Source organism: Gymnogyps californianus, chromosome 6, assembly GCF_018139145.2.
Source record: "Gymnogyps californianus isolate 813 chromosome 6, ASM1813914v2, whole genome shotgun sequence".
Taxonomy (NCBI): Eukaryota; Metazoa; Chordata; class Aves; order Accipitriformes; family Cathartidae; genus Gymnogyps; species Gymnogyps californianus.
In genome coordinates this window covers 29,205,388-29,225,460 of record NC_059476.1, presented here as the reverse complement: position 1 = coordinate 29,225,460, position 20,073 = coordinate 29,205,388, and the positions used below count along the sequence as shown (strand labels likewise).

Genomic DNA, 20,073 nt, shown 5'->3' with positions numbered 1-20,073 from the left:
CTGACAGACCAGGCTAGGTAGGGATACAGACTTCAGGCACATGCATACTCCTTGCGTGCGTACACAGATGCAAGCACATGCTGATTTCACACACTGAAATTCAAGTTAGCGTAAGAGGTAGTAAGTGAAGACAGCGATAGTCCTGCTGATAAAGAACCTTCTCCTTTAAAAGAAGGCACTAAAGGTAGAACTCTTCAACCACTGTTTATAATAATCCATCAGGAAAAGCATCACAATCATGAATGGGCCAGTGGATGGTTTATGTGATTACACACTGGATGATGAAGGGGCTTTCATGTTCACATCGGAGTCGGTGGGAGAAGGACATCCAGGTAAGAAACCAACTCTGGCAAATGTGTAAAAAGAATAATATTTTCACTTAAAATGTTTTAAAAGCCTGAAGAAGAATTCATCTGCTATTAATCTTAGTACAGAAGTTATTTGTAACAGGGCGCTTTTTACTTTATTTCTGTTGGACTTTGTCCATATAGACTATGGAACCGCTATAACTAGGGTGCTTCCAACAGGAGTTTATGTGCTTTTGCAGTGTGTGTGTTACACTGAGGAGGGCAGTGGGGTTTATGGTTGCCACTCCTTCCTTTTCATCTGAACTTCTTTCAGTATTACTGTGGAGACACTAATATGTCTCTGATAGACTCAAGTTTCACATATGGATAAGAATGCATAGCTTGCTTCTCAAGTTCCATATCTTTATGGGCCCTGTGAAACTGTCCTGCATATATGCTATGCTCTAAAACTGTCACCCACGACAGGAATATCTCTAAGCAGGCTATTTTAAAGCCTTTAAAAATCAATGGTCCCAGCAGCTGTACATGGCAAAGTTGCTGATTTTTTTCCCCCCATTCCATCATCTGATGCAACATATGGAATTGCTTAAGCAAATAGTGGCCAGCTATTTGCTAAACTTTATGTATGGTCAGCAGAGCTTAGTTCAATTTTATTGAAAACAAATCCGCCATAAACATGTACCTTATGTCAACAGCAAGTGTTCCCCCAAATGAGGCCAGGGGACAATAGACTGTTTGATGTCCTGAAAAGTGTATTTATTTCAGAAGTCGATTTGGCATCCTGTACCTTTTGCTATAATAAGGCTTTTTCAGGTCCATACTCATGTTATGTGAGTAAGTCATAAATGGGTGGAATGACATAGCAGAGAATAAAAAGGTCAGCAGTGAGTATTTTATGTCTATAATTCTGGTACTCTTCGAGAATATTAACTTATTACTGCAGATCACATCCATGGCTGATGCAATTGAATACATCTCTGTCAATGTCAAGGCAGCGACATCAGGTTAAGCCAGTTGGGGTTCTTTCTGATGTAACACAATCAGAAAATGACAACCACGTTCGGTCCTCGGGACATAGGTCCCATCTCAAACTTACACATAATTACATCCGGCGTCTGTAGTGCAATGTAGTTTCATAGGAAAAATAACATTATACAATATGGTAATTTTAAATTGATGATGGTATTTCCAAAGATGACAGGTCACAATTTATGCTACTCTAATCATTATTTTTAATCCCCCTGGGGCAATAGTAGATAAGTCTCAGAACAGGAAGAGTTCAACTGAGTCTCCAGGTTTAGCTTTGTCGCTTGGTTTCCTTCCTTTACCAATTCTCTTTTTGTCTTGTTTCTTGTTTTAGAATTTCGCCTATTTTTTAGTTCTTATTCACATTCCCTTCTTTATTTCCAAAAACTCTATTGGCCCTCAGTAGGCCGCCTTTTAAGCCCCATGAGCATTCTTTTCCTCCTGCGCTGAAATACTTGGCAGGCCTTTGAGAAACAATGTTACCACTTGTTAGATTTGCCTACAGCCTCTCATCTGGCAGAGGTTGTCAGATCCCCGGGGTACTGCGAGATGTGAAGTGGCAACCCGAGAGGCTTATTGTAGAGCGAGTGGAAAACTGAAATTTACTTGGACATTTTCAAGACTGTGATGCTTATACTTTCTTAAACAGCCTAGGTCTTCATGTAGGGTACTGAAAACCCAAACACCTATGACAAAGGAAAGATACAGATTTTCCAGATCAAAGGAGGACAGGTTGACAGTAACTAACTCTGGGTGGTCCTGCAAATTTTTGTTCCTGAACACAGCCCAGCAATAGGTCTCAATCATCTCAGCAATAGCTCTAGTTTCTGACAGCAAACTGATCACCCTTACATCCTGGCCAACCCCCCTTTTCCCCATCTGTGGTTTTACACGAGAGGTGTAGACATGCCATTAGGTTTTTATCACCCAGGAAAATCTTGGCTATTTCTTAAAATGAGGCCCAGTGTCTAAGGCTGCAGTTGGGCTTCTGACATTATCGGTAGCACTAGAATTTTATTGTGAGTTTTGAGTTCCTCTGTTTGATACCAAATAGATAATTTGCGTGTTCCTGATTATTTCTCTTCTGTATGTGATTGATAGTACAATTTTGCTAGAGGGCATTATGTGAAGTAAAGATCCTGAACCAGATCTTTGTCTGGTGGAAATTTGAATTGTTCTGATTATATTAGCTGAGGACTGAATGCTTTAATGGAGACCTCCTTCTTAATAAACAAAGCAGGAGAAATTATATGCTTATTTATTTGGGTATACAGAGAACTACCTGTGCAATACCTAAGAATTGTGTGTCACTAAGAAGCCCAAATTCCGTAGAGGCAAGTAATAGCTGGCAATAAATAAAGTACAGGTATTACCTATGCCCCCCAAAGACTTTATAGAAGACTCTGTTTATCCCGTCTTCTCAGTCCAAATTCTTCAAAATCGCTTGGCTATAAAATTTGGGACTTCCTTCCAGGTCTTTAATCTTGGCATTTAGTGGGGTAAATTCCAAACTCTCTGAAGACTTACATGTGACTTCTTCATTTCAATATAATAAAAGCACATAGATAGCATCATGGGGAAGAGGAAAGACTTTTTTTTAGATAGCTGTTTTTTGTCACTGCTCCGTTTTGCTTTGTCCAGTAGTGTCTGTCCGTGCTGCATAATGGTTTCACTGTGCTTTGAAAGGCATTGTGTGTCTCTCTGACCCACAATGTCTTACAGGTGCCAAACCATTTAGGATTAATTCCTTCCCCTATCTGGTGTGACTTCAGGTGGAATTGCCTGCAAACAGAATGTCATTCAGTTTTCCACTAAGTATCAAGGAATCTCTTTGAAAATATAAGAGAAAACATCTGCTAAAAGCACCCTCAGATTTTCAACCGTATTAAAAACATATGTTTATCTTCTGGATATTCACAGGAAAAAAAATCACAAAAGGAAAAAAAAAACACCAAACAGAAAATGCAGATCTTTCCAGCAAGTTGATGCTTGCATGTCTTATATCTAACATTAGATATACTTAACAATATCTAACATTGTATATACTTAACAATACACATAATACTTCAGTAAACTGTGTATTGAACAAAGAGAACAGATGTACAAGATACTTAAACAGTGTAGTGTTAATATTGAAGTACTACTGTAGTTATCAGTTGGCACTCCTCAAGAGTCTTTTAAATAGGAAAAATGTAATACAGCACAATTCAGCTATTCGAAGTCTTTCTAGTGAAACTTTTTTTGGTGGAAACCTTATTTTTTGATGAAGTGATCATGATAAGTATCTGTGTTTCTTGACTGTTTTAATATTTTACCAGAAAACTGAGAATTGCTCAGTTTATCATATTTTGAATATATAAATTCACATTCTAGTTTAAAATATTTTTTTCTGTTGATATAAATAACATATAATTAAAAATACTGAATTTTATTTTGATGATCACAGGTTTTTAAGAAAATCAACCTTACCTTTTGAAATGTTCAATGTTTATTATATTTTGTACACCACCAAAGCCGGAAGTGTGGTTGTACCTGTTTGTTGTGTTTCAAAGGGAGGAGTTTTTTTGAATTAAATTTTCAGTTGTTACTGCTGTTCATAGATTTTGTGTGTGTGTGTGTGTGTGTGTGGTGAATCCGTGAAACTGAATTCTTGGGGAGGTCTTGAGAACTTGCAGATGTCATAGCTTGTGTTAGGCTCTTACATAGTCTAGATTCACATAACAAACTTACGTCCAACTATCTGGAAACCTGTGAAGCTCCTTCTAATTATTGGAGATCACTTTTGTTGTTGAATGCCTCCCTTACTTCATAATTCGACAACTGGGCATTTGAGTAGGGCTTATCATCAGCTATCCTAGACTCATTCATTCCTTTTATAGTTAGCAAGAGCTATTTTACAGCTAATTGGCATCTCTGCCATAAGGCTGGGTCTCTGGGATGATTGGATTTCATGAAAAGAATTCATGGTTATCTAATACTTTCCTGCTCAGTCAAGAAATGCTCAGCCTAGATATCCCTTTTGCAATATTTATCCTGTTGGATAGTAAGTCATTACATGAAGGTATGCATGAACTGAATTCTTACCTATTACATCATTTTTTTAGACGATAATGCCTCACCGGAGGTGGTCCATTATGCTTTCCCCATTTCCAAAAAAGAAGGAACAAAAAAAGGAAGGAAATAATGGACAAACATATCCTGACACATTTAGCAGCTAATAAGAGAAATGGGACAGTTGAGATGAGAAATTTAAATAACAGAATGAAGGGTGCACAAAGCCTGCTAAGCATTGCTAAAAATAGAACGCCTGGTTTTATTTTACACCAGAGATCTTTACTAATAGACATGCCTTTAATTTAATGCATTAATCATCCAAACATCCAGCTAGATTTCTCTTTCCAGTCCTGATAGATATATCTGTATCTGTATGTGGATCTAGTTGCACTAGAACTGCTGGTTGTTGCACCAACAATCAGATATGACATGAATTGTAAAACTGATTTGTCTCAGCCTATTTTAATCTAAAGGTATGCTATCAGCATAGTAGATTAAATTTTTCTTATTTATTATTTTAATTGATTCAATTCTCACATCATAGATTTTAAAGACCAGAATAGACCTCTGATATATAATGTGGTCTGACCTTCATACACAGGTAATAATATTTTGTGCAAGAATTCTTCAAACATGCTAGTAAATGATGGTTGAATTTCATTCATACCTTTTAAAAAGATATCCAGTTTTCATCTAGAGATTTGAAGGAACAAGGAATCCTGCATACCTCTAGATGAATGGTTTCAATGGCTCTCACCCTTTTAAGATTTTCCTTTTTGAATCTTTATCTGTCTCTCTTTAATTTTCAGCTATCAACTATAGTTACATTATTGTCCATCAGACAAAAACTTTTCCCTCAGCATATTATTTTTAGGTTCTTAGAGACTGTGATCCCTATATCACTTCAAGCCTATAAGGATTTCCTCTGGTAGGTTGCCTTTCCTTCAGCCTTTCAAAACTAGATTGAGCTTGATTTCATCCTGTAAGACAGACTTCTGATTTTGGGGCATTCTTCTCAGTCTGTCCTAAATCTTCCCACAGCTTCTTAACGTCATCTTTAGAACACCACCACCAAAATCTAGTATTTCTGTAGCAGTCTCACTAATGCTATTGTATGGAGATAATTTCATTTCTATGGACAATTGTTCATCTGGTTTTCTGTCATGATCTTTTCAGAGTAACAGTTTTGTAAGACAAACTCTCCCCTTCTGTAAATGTGGACTATGCTTTTTGTTCATGAATGTTTGTTGTGTTATTTCTCTGAGAGGGAAGCAAAAGAGCTGCTTTTCTATCTACCAATATCCATGAAATACTGTAGATACTAATGATACAGTTCATGCAAAAAAAAAAAACCCCATGAAAACATCCTGTTAAATCTTCACTTATTGATTTCACTGCCTACTATGGCTAATGCTTCCTTGAGACATTTTGTGAAAGTTTTAGTTCATAAATTAATTTCAACCACAGCATGCAAAACCAACATAAGCTTCTTTCTACCAGATAGGTGTCACAAGGAGAAATGAGGATGAATTAATCATGTAGGATTACCTGTACTCTTCTTGAATGTTTTGGAAAGAATGCATATAATATCCCTGTATGTGCCGTACAGGGAACTTAGACAAACATGGGACACTGGCATCTAATGCAGGTGAGACATGCTTCATGTGGAGCAAGGACAGGGATAAAGGTTGTTCCTGGCATAAAAACGCTGGGTGGTGAAAAAAAGACTATAAAGCAGTCCCAGTCACTAGGAGTTTACTGCAGGGCATTGGACCTGCACTAAGAAGGTCATCCTATCCCAGTTGCTCTGTTGTCTCACCCAGGTAATCAAAAATTACATATTTTCATCAATAAGTTTTGCTTTTATGCTTGAAAATTTGGCTATATTTCCTTATAAAAATGGAAACTTTGATAAGCAAGCATTTTAAACACTCCTGCCACCTTTGTCCGCAGTCTGCCTAAACAAGGTTCATTTGGACTTGTAACGAAATTGCAAGAATGGTGTCTGATTCCTGTTTGGTAATAATTGTCCCAAATTTAGTAATCCATGTACAGTTCTTGCAGGCTGAAAGTTCCAATGCAGCCTACATTTGCTCATTGTCTTTTGTGTTCGTTCTTTTTGTGTTGAAGTGGTTAATATGGGAGATAAGAGTGTCAGAAACACATTAGTTCTCTAGTCTTTGATTTGTCCCTCTTAGCTAAATGTACACCTTCCTCATGAAAATAAATGAGAATTTATTTTGACTTGAGTTTAAATGTATTAAAAGTCTATAATGACATACTCTTACAAAACATTGCTTTCCAACAGATTGTGTTGCAAATGGCAAGGCAGGAGATAAATTTATTTTGCCACACAGCATGTTATGGCAACATCTAACCATAGTATGCAACAGTAGACTTTTTTTAAGAACAATAAAATTAAAACATATGAGAAAAATTACCATTTTCATGTGGAAGGCATTGTTATGTGTTCTGCTCGTTTGTGTTCATTAGACGATTAGCTACATTATTTGATTAAGATTCATTATTCATTAAAAAGGCGAGAAAAGAAAGAAAGAAAAAGAGAAAAGATTATTATGATAAACCTGAGCTGAAACCTTTGTATTTGAGATGTAACTGCAGATATACTCAAGATTTACCTCAGGCAAACTTCAGTTGGTAACCCCTTCTTGCTTCTGTGTGTGCTACTCACTCCCTTTTCTTAGGTGGGTTGCAAGGATTACTAGGAGATGGCATTGCAGCGTGGTAGGAAGCAGTGAGAAGAAGCAAACCCAAAACAGGCACTTGACTCTGAGCTGTGCATTATCTGTATTAATCTAAACACTTTCTCAGGCTTTACCAGCAGTGTTGGTCAGCTACATTCCAACTTTCTGTTGGGAAGATGGAAATTGATGGTGGAATGTCACCTTCTTGTTAGAATACTACTGATGTGGAATGCATGCTGTATTGGCTTGTGGTGTTAGAGAAGGAGAAGGCTGGGAGTAAAGCCTCTTAGCCTCTCAGGTAATTCAATGCATAACATACTTGTTTCACACTTAAGTGCAGAAAACTACAAGTAAAGTTGTAGTCAGTATTAGTTCACACCAGTAAGTAAATTCCCCATTGTATCTACTGACTTTGCTTGCAGGATGTTTCATATGTCTTTCTATTTAGCTAGCTTAAATACTCCCGTAATAAGCAATAAAAGATTTCCTTGCTGAAATACCTACCTATTCAAAGTGATGCAAACAGTCCATGTTTTGTATTGAGTGCTATGGTTTTGAATCACAACTTTGATGTCTTGCAGATAAAATCTGTGATCAAATCAGCGATGCTGTACTAGACGCTCATCTCAAACAGGACCCAAATGCCAAGGTTGCTTGTGGTAAGATGTTTGCTGCTTTGCTTTAAGTCATCACCCAGTCACCATTCTTTTTTATGATGTTTGCAAAGAGCTTGATGCTATCATTTGCTAACTCACTTTACTCTCAAAAAATTACATAAGAATTACAGTCTTCAAGAGAAGGAGAGATGAGAAGAAACAGTAAAATTTTTTAGAAAGACTGAAGCCTAAGCAGGCTGTAGAAGAGTAAGATAGTTGATTTTGTGTGTGGACTGAATTTTCCTGGGAGAAACAGATTTGGCTTCATTACAGTGGATTTTTGAAAGAATATTTGAATGTTTTGTTGAAAAGTTCATTTACTATATTTAATAAAGTACTAATTTTTCAGTCCAGGTCCCCATAACTGCTTGTTTTTTGAAATCTCTTCAGAAAGAGTTGTACCATCAACTCTCAGGTCATTACCCCAGTTCATGTATTATGTAACTAAAGTCCATCTTCAGATTCTTCCTCCTGGGACTGGAGGCAAGTTTTCGAAATAGTTGATCACTGATGAGTTTTATTTAGCCTCAGTATGTATCTTAGAGTGATTAAGTGGATTTAGAAATGACAGCTTAATGCTATATTTCCCTAAAATCTGTGCGTATGACTGAATCATGCTCAGTGTTTTGACCTTCCCATTTGTAAGTTGGACATATTAGTCTTTTCCTTGCTTTCAGACATATGGTGAATACGAAAATAATTTGTTGTAGAATTAGCTAAATGCTAAAAATACGGGTAGAAAGGACTTACACTGTATATACCCAGTAGATCTGTCAAAATCACCATCATCTCAAACATAGTTATTTATCTTAGTGGGCTGGGTTATTCTGCTGTTGTAATCCTGTTTTCATCTCTCTTCAGAGACAGTATGTAAGACAGGAATGGTGTTGCTCTGTGGGGAGATCACATCTCATGCTATTGTGGATTATCAACGAGTTGTCCGAGATGCAATTAGACATATTGGCTATGATGATTCAGCTAAAGGTTGGTGGAAAAACTATGAAATCCTTGAAGAGCAAGCAATAGGCAGCTGCAAAACAGGTCTGTCACCACTTCCATATATGGCTTTAGCAAGCCTGATGATAAAAACTGAATATCCTGTGTGAGAGCTGCTTACATGGTGCTACGTGATACACTTTCTGGCTTTATCCCAGTAAGTAGAAAAATCATCATATATTAGTTAAAACTGAAAGGGAGTAGGCAGAATATACTTTGAACTGTGGTATTAGGCCAGAATAGTTAACTGCAACTTGAGCCACAGAATCTACCACTCCTCCAAACTTGCGAGAACTTGAATCTTGGTTATTCATTTGGCAAGCCGATTGATGCATCCTGGTGTGAAAGAGAGGGAAGAAGAAACCTAGTTCATTTTGTTGTACCATTATGTATTTGTACTGTGGTAGCATCTAGAATTCCCAGGTATAAAGCAGGTTCTCACTGTGCAAGGTGCTCTGTTAGCTCTGAAAAACTCCTCCTACACTGAGGAGTGTGCAGTCTAAATCCAGTTTGTATAATGTACAAATGATAAAAAAGACAAAATGCTTTATATACCAGACACATTTCACTTTCTGATTTACCATGTATCTGTTTATACATTACAAATATTCCAAGTGTACTGTTACAGTGAAGTGTATCTTTTAAGTGCTTTTGGTTAAAAAAAGTTGTTTCCTGCAGTCCTTTAATTGCTATTGAATTTACAGGGAGATTGTGGTGGGAGAATATTATAGCAGCACACCTGCAGGTTACCTCCACCATTAGGTAACAGCAGTGCTTTCAGAAAACACTGGCAAATCTAGTAGGTCATAAACCTCCTTTTTATTCTAACTGCCAAAAATGATAAGGGGAGATGCAGTGACCCAGTAAAAACCAATTTCTATGCAGAAGTAAAACAAAAAGCTAAAACAAACAATTGCACACAGAAAAATAATTTTCTTCTCTACATAGCCTACTTAAAAGAGGGTGAAGAGCATTCTTCAAGTGGATCATATGCATATGGACGTGTATATATGTTGTACTGGCTGAACATGAGTTTGGTCAGCAGCTGCCAGGAGCTACAGTTCTAGGCAAGGTTGGAGAGAAGCAAGTTACTATTAATATATCTAGGAACAGGTGGAAAATTTTGCCACAATCTTCTGTAAGTCTTTCAATTTCTTTTTAAAACCTTCCTTGTGATCTTTGAAAGTAATGTAAAGTAAATTCCCACTTCCAGATTTGCTGTGAGACTTGAATCTGTTTTTTTCTCTGTTTGTGGCGCTCACACAAACTCCCATGAGAGATTTAGGTACAGACACTGCTTTACATGTATTACAAATAGTGTACCGGAGAGCAGAGCCTTTAGTTGCCGAAAACATCAGCTCCTAGGAATTTGCGTAGAGGTTTTTAATACTATTTGTTTGGGAGAGACTCATATTTACTTTTTGACTAGTTTTCTGCAGTTAACAATTCATAATCTGAATTGGCTTGGCACAGGGTGCCAATGCAAGAGAAAACAAGCAGTAACAAGCAATAAAGGCAACCCTATATACCCCATCCTCTCCCAGAAAGAGATTTCAAGTGTTGTATTGGCAAAAAATTTAACTAAAAATAGCAGTTAGGTTTTTAGTTCTGAATGCGGTATCCTTCAGAATGAAAATTTTGTCATATGGTTCCATGTTACTTTCCTTAATTGTGACAGAAAAAGCTAATTCACCGCTATTCTTTTTTGCAAATAGGCTTTGACTACAAGACTTGTAATGTTTTAGTGGCACTGGAACAGCAGTCACCTGATATTGCCCAAGGTGTTCATCTACACAGGGATGAAGAGGATGTTGGTGCTGGAGATCAGGTAGACATAACATCACATCTCAAACATCAAAGCTGTTTGAATGGAAAAAGTTTACCCCATCTTATTGCCCTATTTTCTAAATCAAAACCCATGTGAAGATTTCCACACTTCCATCTTGGGTTACCCCAGAATAAAACCCATATTTTTATTGAAACAGTTGGAAGTTCTTTGAGGGCGGACTTCTGCCTGGTGTTTGCTGTAGCACTCCATGCAAGGCAGGAGAGCTCTGGCAGTTTGAAGTTGCTGAGGATGTGTCCTTTAGAAGTTAGCAAAGGTTTTTTGCTTATGTATTTCATGTTTTTGTTGAGTAGCTTTAGATTCATTAGACCATTCATCTTGCAGCCAGACTTGTCTTGTAAGATGGAATAAACAAAGGACCTTTTCACTTTCACAGAGCTCTTGAGATTTTACACAGCAAAAAATTAGGCAATATTTCAACCATCTTCAGCTTTAGTACAAGGAAGGCAAATATGCCAGAATACTTTTAATTCTCATTTATTTCCCAGAGGCAACTATTGTAATAGGTGTTCCACATAATTAAGGCTGCCCAAGCTGCATTTCTATGAGCTAAATAACACATGTAGATAATTATGGTGTGTTCCCAAGAGAAAGATGCTACCATAAAAACTCCATAATCTGACTGATGCCAATATGAGTGAGTTTAACATTTACAGTAGTTATCATTAGTAGTAATATCTAGTTTATAACAATGCTGTTGAGAATCATAAGTGGGGATATCAGAGTCCAGGAGCCAAGCTAATATTTTTCAAAAAACCCTTGAGGACTAAATTAAAATGCTTTTATACTGTCATGGGGACATAATACTATGTAAGATGAAAAGACATCTGACTTTCTTTGGCACTTTGATGGCCTCCCTTCCCATTGTATCAAAGTACCTTCCTGTCTTTTTTCTTTTTTTTATCACAACATACACTGGATGAGGAGAAAGAAAAAGCTGCTAACTCTATTTAGCAAATGATAATCTAAAGCAGGGAACATGACAGAATAACAGTAGAAGCTGTGACTAGAAGCATGTGGCATTGAAAATCTGAGGCAGGTGCCTTGAACTGTTGAATGGTACGTCCTTCATGGAGTATTCACATCCCATTCCACTGAAATTTCAGATGTGAGCTGCAGTATAAGTGTGTCTGTATTCATACAGAAAAGCCTCTACAACATTTCCAGGCTACTGATAACACCTTTCCTATGACAGAGTAGTCCTGAAATTGTTTTTCTCCAACAGATTTTTTTTCTGTGAAAGAACCTGATTTTTTCACAGAAACTTCTCCATTTTTGTCCAGGTTTCCAGCTCGCCATGTAAACCTTCAGGCTTTTGGTGAAAAATTCTAGGAACGTGGTTTGTTTCTCATTACACTGTAACATGTTGGAGCCTGATGGGAGTTGAGGCTTCTTGCACTGTAATGTAAAACAGTAGAAAGTAAACCTGAGGGTACTGTTTACTCTTTGCTTCAGATGAAATCTCATTGCCTTTGGTTGTGGTGCTTTTAACAGTGATTGAAGTATATCTTCTCCTCCTGTAGGGTTTGATGTTTGGTTATGCAACAGATGAGACAGAAGAATGTATGCCTCTAACGATTATTCTTGCTCATAAACTGAATGCCAAGTTAGCAGAGCTGAGGCGTAATGGAGAACTTCCTTGGCTGAGGCCTGACTCTAAGACACAGGTAAATACTACTATGGGTAGTCCAGATAGTTGAAAACTAACACTTTTTCTTTCCAGAAACCTTAAATATTTTTAAAGACAGCGATTGATGGTGTTCAGAGTATCAGGATAACCTACAATTAGCAGATATATAACCTACAAGTAGCAGATAAAGCATTTCCACTGCTTATGATACTGTCTCCTTGACCGTTGGAAAATGATTAACCTGTATCAGAGTGCTAGGAGCACTTCACCACCTACCAGTGAAGAAACATTTAACCCTTCAGACCTAAGCGGTCTGTGCTCATTGAAAAAGTGACAGGAGATCCAAAGGATTTATTTGTATTTAGGGATTCGGGCTGGCCTTTTTGAAGATGCACTGAGAACGTAAATTTCTGAGGCTTGGGAGTTTCACTGGAAATCCCAACCAAAAGACAGATTTTGGACAATTTCATAGAAAATCAGATTGTCAATACTGAGTCTTTTTTTTTTTTTCCTCAGCACATCAAAAATGAAGAATGAGAAAATAGGCTTCATTTCTCATACCTTGGCAACAGTGTGAGCAGCGATCATTATAACGTCAGCATTGACATTTTGCTACAGTTTTGCTCTTGGAATAGCATAGCATGATGTTTGATGTAGACCAGTAATACGTTTTATAGCAACTTTGTTTTTTTCTTCCTCCTTCTCCCTGTTCTATTCAGGTCACGGTTCAGTATATCCAGGAGAATGGAGCAGTCATCCCAGTGCGTGTTCACACCATTGTGATATCTGTGCAGCATGATGAAACCATTTCGCTGGAGAATATGCGCAGAACCCTGAAGGATCGTGTGATCCAAGCTGTTGTCCCTGCAAAATACTTGGATGAGAAAACTATTTATCACCTTCAACCTAGTGGACGTTTTGTTATTGGAGGGCCTCAGGTTTGTGTTGTATTATTTTGGTGCTTTTATCAGCTTGCCTTTGTCATTGAGTGTGTGTCCTAAAAGAAATGCTCAGCTTTTTGGCATGTCTGTCCTAGGGTGTAAGAAGCAAGCCGCCTAGTGGAAGTTTTAACTGCAGTTGTATGTGGGAGAAGCACTCAGGGTTTCGTGTGCTGTATGCCAACGTAACCTTTGAGGGCATGGTTATATCATACATGTGTTGTGACTAGGCAGGCAAGTTGAGCTGAATCTTACATTGTGCGTGGAATGTACAGCCCAGCTCTGGGTTTCCTCAAACCCTCGAGTCCAGCACTGAGTGAGACACACAATCCTTTCTCATGGAAAGCACTCCTTACAGAGAGATGGACAAGAGAAGATTTACTTCTCTTACCATGAACCTGGTTTTCAGATCTGTATAGCTTGCGCTGTTCTGCCTGACACCAATGAGACCTGAAGGTGTTCATCTGTTCTGAAAATCAGCCCCTGATAGGCTTCTCCTGGTGAGAAAATAAACGTTGCTTTTGCATTATCTAGGCAATGCAGGAGCTGGGATTTATAATTTGGTCCTGCACTCACAGAAGTCAGGCAGAACTTCCACTCTCTGTAGGATCAGGACTTTTGAGATTTAGTTTCTGAAAAAAAATTTACCATTCCCAGTGTTTTAGTCTTCAGTTCCCTTCAGAACTATCACAGCAAAATTTCAAAGCTCCTTGCTGAAATTAGGTCCAATTTTACAACAAATCCAAGTAGGCATTGTTTTTCCTTTGCTGTTCAAATTCATTCATTTACTGGAGTTTGCCAGAATTATTTCTAAGGTGCTGTGTCTTTTTTACATTAGTGCCATGGAACAGGTAGGAAGGTGTTGAGATTAATCATTATAAGAATGATTATACAAAAAATGTATTTTTGTGTAGTTGAATTGGTTGTATCACTGTAATTTTGTGTATCATTGACATCCTAGACTATGGACAAACGGAGAGGCAAACTTGAGCTGTAACTTGGAGCAAATGAACCAATGCAGCAATCATAGCTACATACAAAAAGAAGGCTACACATATGAAAATTTTCAGGTGTGCACTGAACTGCACCCATTAAAAATGTAAATCTTTCAGGTGTGCACTGAACTGCACCCATTTAAAAATGTAATATAATTACATTTGGTAAGCCAACCAGGAATACCTTCTCTACTCTTGTGGTGGAACTGTATTGCTTATGTTTGCACATACAAACACAGGCATGTTGCACTGTCTGTTTGCAGCTTTTTAAACCTGGGATAAGTTTACTTAGTATGGGTCAATCTGCCTGTGTGTCCGTGGCCTTACAACTGCTGTCATCACTTGTGCAATTTACAATAGCATTGTGGCAACCAGAAAATAACTATTTCTTTCCTTGTCTTTTTTACGTCTTGAACTTTCTGATTACTTTTCATAAGAGTATTACTCAGTTTTATTTTTAACAACGCTAGCTATAGAAGGCTGTCTTAATCTCCAGCTCAGTTCATCTATGGAAGACACATGTATTTCACTTGGGATTTTCACCTTATGTTTTTGAGCACGGTGGTACCTTGAATTCTGGCTATGGCAAAATTAGTAATTTTGCTGCTGTCACCGTTTTCCCAACAGCAACACCCGCTGGTACTGTGAGGACATTACAGCTTGTCGCAAAAGTGACTTCCACACGCTTTACAAATGCATTTGTGCTCTTTCAGCACCTTTAAAACGAGGGGTGGGGTTTTTTTTCCTTTCAGCTGTCCATTTCTCTTACTCTCACTCAGTTCTGCAGTCAGGTCATGAAGGCACACAGGGTGTTCTCATTGCAGCTGTCTGTGCCATCAGAAATTAAGGTTTGAGTCAAGCAGAAGAACCCCAGGAGGACAGGATCCTTTAGACAAGCTCAGCTATCTGCAATTCAGATTTATGTCTTGCTGCTTTCTTAGCAGAATGGAACAAACAGTGCCAAAGGTTTTCTTCTGTGTATATGCACAGCCTTTCTAAGAAAAACTTTGGCTCTCCGCTTGTGTTTGCCGTGCAAACATTCCAGCAGTTGAATGTTACTGACATGACATTCTGTAGACAAAGAATTTCAAACCTGCCTACACAGGTGGAGACTGAATTTCAAATTTGACCATGTTTCCATTCACACTAGAAAGCTTAAGCATTTAGTAAATTGTGGGATCAGACAATTAGTCAGGTACTGATCAGCTAACCAAGATCAAATGAAAATATCAAGTACTTGTGAGGAGCAACCTAGCTGCCTACGCAGCTATCCTGATTATCTGCACTTCCTTATTGAATATTTTAGAATATTCATCTATAAGTATCTGTTCTTAGAAAGAAGTAATCCTTCTTTCTCAATTACCTATAACTGCCTATTACTCCATACCTGTTGTGTATAGTTTAAATTAGACTATAAATATTTTGGGGTTGGAAATGTGGTTTTTAGTACATATTTGTATGACAGTCTCTGTAATGATACTGCACTGGAAGTGTTAGGTGCCAGCCTCTATGTAATGATGTATAAGGTAGCACTGACATACCTTTCGATGGTAAATACAAAAAAGAAATCTACTATTTAATATTCACACAACTTCAGATTTTGACCAAAAGATATGAAAGCCTGATTTTTTTTTCTTTTTTTTAACAGTGTAAAATCTCTCAATGGTTCCTATATGGCACGTAGTTTGTTAGCAATATTCTGTATTCAGTTTGGATGTGGTAGCTATGTCACTTCTAAACCAAAGTTCCCATATGGTCTGGAATATTTACTTTGAAACAGGCAGTGCATGCTCTAGCTATCTGGGTGTAAACATGTGTCAGGGTTTAACCCCAGCCAGCAGCTGAGCACCATGCAGCCGCTCACTCACTGCTCCCCCCCTCCCAGTGGGGTGGGGAGGAGAATTGAAAAAAAGTAAAACTCATGGGTTGAGATAAGAACAGTTCAATAACTAAAGTAAAATAAAATATAATACTAACAATAATAACAATAAAATACAATAATAATAATAATAGTAATGAAAAGGAGTATAACAAAAAAAAGAGAAAAAAAAGAAATAAAACCCAAGAAAATACAAGTGATGCACAATGCCACTGCTCACCACCCACTGACTGATGCCCCAGCAGCGATCCGCCCCTCCTGGCCAACTCCCCCCAGTTTATATACTGGGCATGATGTTCTATGGTATGGAATATCCCTTTGGCTAGTTCGGGTCAGCTGCCCCGGCCGTGCTCCCTCCCAGCTTCTTGTGCACCTGCTTGCTGGCAGAGCATGGGAAACTGGAAAGTCCTTGGCTGAAGATAAGCGCTACTTAGCAACAACTAAAACATCAGAGTGTTATCAACATCATTCTCACACTAAATCCAAAACACAGCACTGTACCAGCTACTAAGAAGAAGATTAACTCTATCCCAGCTGAAACCAGGACAACCTATTTGCTTGATTACAAAACACAACTCATGAATGGCTTGTCTTATGAATCTGGCTTTAAAGAACATTTACAGCCACTGTTGTAGCTCGGTGAGACAAGTTCATTCCTTCAGCTATCCCACAGCAATCCATATGTGGTGAACTTACTTACACGTTGTTGTAGTCTTCTGAAGGATGCATAGCCTTGTCTGAGACTTATAATAAAATGGATTGTAAAATGGACAAATTCTTTTACTGATTCAGGGTGATGCTGGTGTTACTGGTCGAAAGATCATTGTGGATACTTACGGTGGCTGGGGAGCCCATGGAGGTGGTGCCTTTTCTGGCAAAGACTATACGAAGGTGGACCGATCAGCTGCGTACGCAGCCCGTTGGGTGGCCAAGTCTCTTGTGAAAGCTGGGCTCTGTCGCCGTGTTCTGGTTCAGGTATGGTTTGCTATGAATGTTGCTTTTCTCAAAAAGATTTTTCCTTTTCAGCTTTACCTTGAATACTCATCGTACAAGACACTGTAGTAGAAGCAGTCTTGGTGATGGCTTGGGGTTGAAGAAAGGAAGATCTTGATGTACTTGGTTCAAGACCACTGTAGTGTCACTAATAGCCTATCAGCTTCTTGAAGCTGAACTTTTCATTTAGCTTTCATTTTATTGGCTGTTTTTCTGGACATTTATTGAGCCCTCAACCCTCTGACACTTACTGTCATGGAAATGAACATGGCGTGACTGGATAATGGGGAGGAAAGTTATCTAGAGACCTCAGCATTTTCAAAGTTTTGTCTTTTTTTCTACAAATACAGATTGTGCAAATATGGAAAGTGAAGGAGAGGCCTTAGTTTTCCTAAGATGGTTCATGAATGAATGCTTTCTTCTGTTGCATACTGTTGCCCACTGAGGTGCCGTGTTTATTTGCTAACTATAGTGGTTTTTTTGCCATAGGTTTCTTATGCCATTGGGGTTGCTCATCCACTGTCCATTTCACTGTTCACTTATGGAACTTCCCAAAAAACAGAGAAAGAGCTGCTGGACATTGTGCACAAAAACTTTGATCTTCGGCCTGGAGTCATTGTCAGGTATAGAAACACACAAAAAGGAAAATATCTTGGTGATCACATCCTAGAAATGATTTCTTGCAAAACCATTAGATGTTACAATGTAAGAGGCAGCGTCTTGAACTAGCATGGGATTGTTCCATGCAGTACAAAAGAGATTTTCTCTCATTCTGTCATTCCGTCAGTCTTCACATTTGATACTTTTTATGGATCTACCAGTGTGCCATGTCTTTTAAGATAACAGGTGTACTTTTCAAGTTTCATATGAAGCATATACTTTCAGCATTTGGCCTTATATAGTATGTGGAATTCAAATAAAATGAAATAACTTTTGTATTCCAAGAATTTTAAGTTACTTTGCTGTGAAAAAAGATATGTTTTGTTTTGCAAAAGAAATTGAAAGTTATTTCATCTTTTCCATTAAAATTAATAATTCTCAATAATAAGGACTTTTCCTGTAGCCCTGAAGTACTTCACATTTAAGTTTTGTTGTCACTTTTATGGTTCTCTGTTGGACATGTTCACTGATATGCTTGCATCTCCAGAATATGCTTGCTTGACTAAGGGTGTGAAATGGATGTCAACATCAGGATTTTAATGGTAGTTATCATGAAATATCTGAACGTGAAGAATTTTCTCTTCTTTTTATTATACACACAGGGATTTGGACCTAAAAAAGCCCATTTACCAGAAGACTGCATGTTATGGTCACTTTGGAAGAAATGAATTCTCATGGGAGGTGCCTAAAAAACTTGTGTTTTGACACTAGCAGTCACCCTTTAAAAACAGAAAGGAAGAGAAGTCCACCAATGATGAGGATGCTTCCGAAAATCACATTTGACAGCTTTGTATTCAACAAAAGGAATTTTAGATTTTAAATGGAAAGAAAGAAAAGGATATTTTCTTGGAAATTGATTTTTTTTAACCCTCAGTGTCTTTCATTATCTAAGATATAAAGGACAGAGTCTGTTTTTTTAATCAGCATAAGACAACAAAGTACGGTTTACTTTTTATTGCTGCTCTGTTGGTTCTTTTGATAAAGGCAAAGTATGACTCAGGTACGCACACCAATGGCTGAACCTCAAACCTTTCGTGGGCAAAGGCGAAGATAACTTTCCCAACTCTGACTAAGGATCAGCAGATCTCTTGCTTCTAATTAGACAACGGGAAATTCTGGGGTCCAATTTCCTTACTGGAGTTAGCATTGCATACAGCTGGGGGTTGCTTTGATGGGAGAAGGCTGAATATCACATAACTGTGTCTCGGCCTCTTTTGTAGAAGATGTTAACATATATGTAATATTTAAATCACCTTCACTGCATATGTGCTGTTACTGTTGTGTTTCAATTACCTGTGTTTTTGAAACGTAAGTGTTCTCCTATAAAACAACAATCAGAATAAAAAGCTTTTTCCTACCATGTATGTAAAGGTGCCTTTTTTCCTATTTTTTTTTAATGTTGCAGTGTAATGGTCCACCTCAACTCAGCCTCTTATACTCTTGTAGGATTTTAGTTTACCAGCATAACTGAATTTTATTAGATTTTGGAATTGTGATATGAATTTATCTTTCACTACATGTGTGATCACTGTTTAGTCCTTGTGATTAACAGAAACCTGGTGAAAAAGTATTAGATTTTTATTTTTAACTCTTAGGTTTGTGCTATACAGTATTCTCTCGTAATTTTTGCTCCCAAATGTTAGGTTTATTGCATGGCTTACTAGGTTTGATGTAATTTTGGAATAAAATAAAGTGCATAGAAATAACTGCAAAACATCAACAAATATATATCGCATGAGGTTAAAATTTGGACCACCACCCTGTCCAGCAGTCTCTCACCAAAGAACTAGCCGCTAGATGGCTGTGTGTCCCTCCACAGCTGTAGGAGCAAGTCTGTGCAGAAAGCATGTCCCTGTTTGTGCCAGTACTCGGCTACTAAGTAAGTCTGGGTACCTGCACCCTGTTACTCCTGCTGGAGACAGTGACAGCTTCTCCTTCCAACAGAGCCGGGTAGCTGGTGTGCATGGTGGGTTGGATACGATCTAGACTAAGGACAAGGACGTTTCTGTGCTCATGTGCTATATTGTCCTATAAAGTGGCAAACTACTTTTTGCAAAGGACTGTGGATTAATCCCAGGTTTGTTTAAACTGGGAGGGTGTGAGATCACGTTTATCCTCTGTGATCAGTTTTGTTTGCCAATAGGCAACAAGGATGAACTTAATCCTGCAATACAAGGGTTACCTACGTATGGCCCCCAAGAGTCACTTAATCCTAGCTTTGTGGTTTAAGCAGCATCCTGTTAGATCTTCTACACTGGAGAAATGCTGCCACCCCATGTTTCTCTCCTAAGTAAATTCCTCAGTACAGTGTCTCTGAAACAGATGTTGAGGTGGAAAGAGAGTGCCTGACTGTGATGAACATTAAAGAAAAGCTGTCATTCATTCTC

At 38.1% G+C, this 20,073-nt stretch overlaps 1 protein-coding gene across 1 annotated transcript; it reads left to right on the top strand.

Annotated features, from left to right (window-relative positions):
* The first annotated feature begins 238 nt into the window (after positions 1 to 238).
* Positions 239 to 18,466, top strand: MAT1A (methionine adenosyltransferase 1A). Its single transcript, XM_050899404.1, has 9 exons — positions 239 to 332; positions 7,675 to 7,752; positions 8,611 to 8,733; positions 10,461 to 10,573; positions 12,115 to 12,258; positions 12,941 to 13,159; positions 16,826 to 17,008; positions 17,516 to 17,649; positions 18,289 to 18,466. The coding sequence occupies exons 1-9, from the start codon at positions 239 to 241 to the stop codon at positions 18,389 to 18,391; spliced, it is 1,191 nt and encodes a 396-aa protein (XP_050755361.1). The 3' UTR covers positions 18,392 to 18,466.
* Positions 18,467 to 20,073: the final 1,607 nt, after the last annotated feature.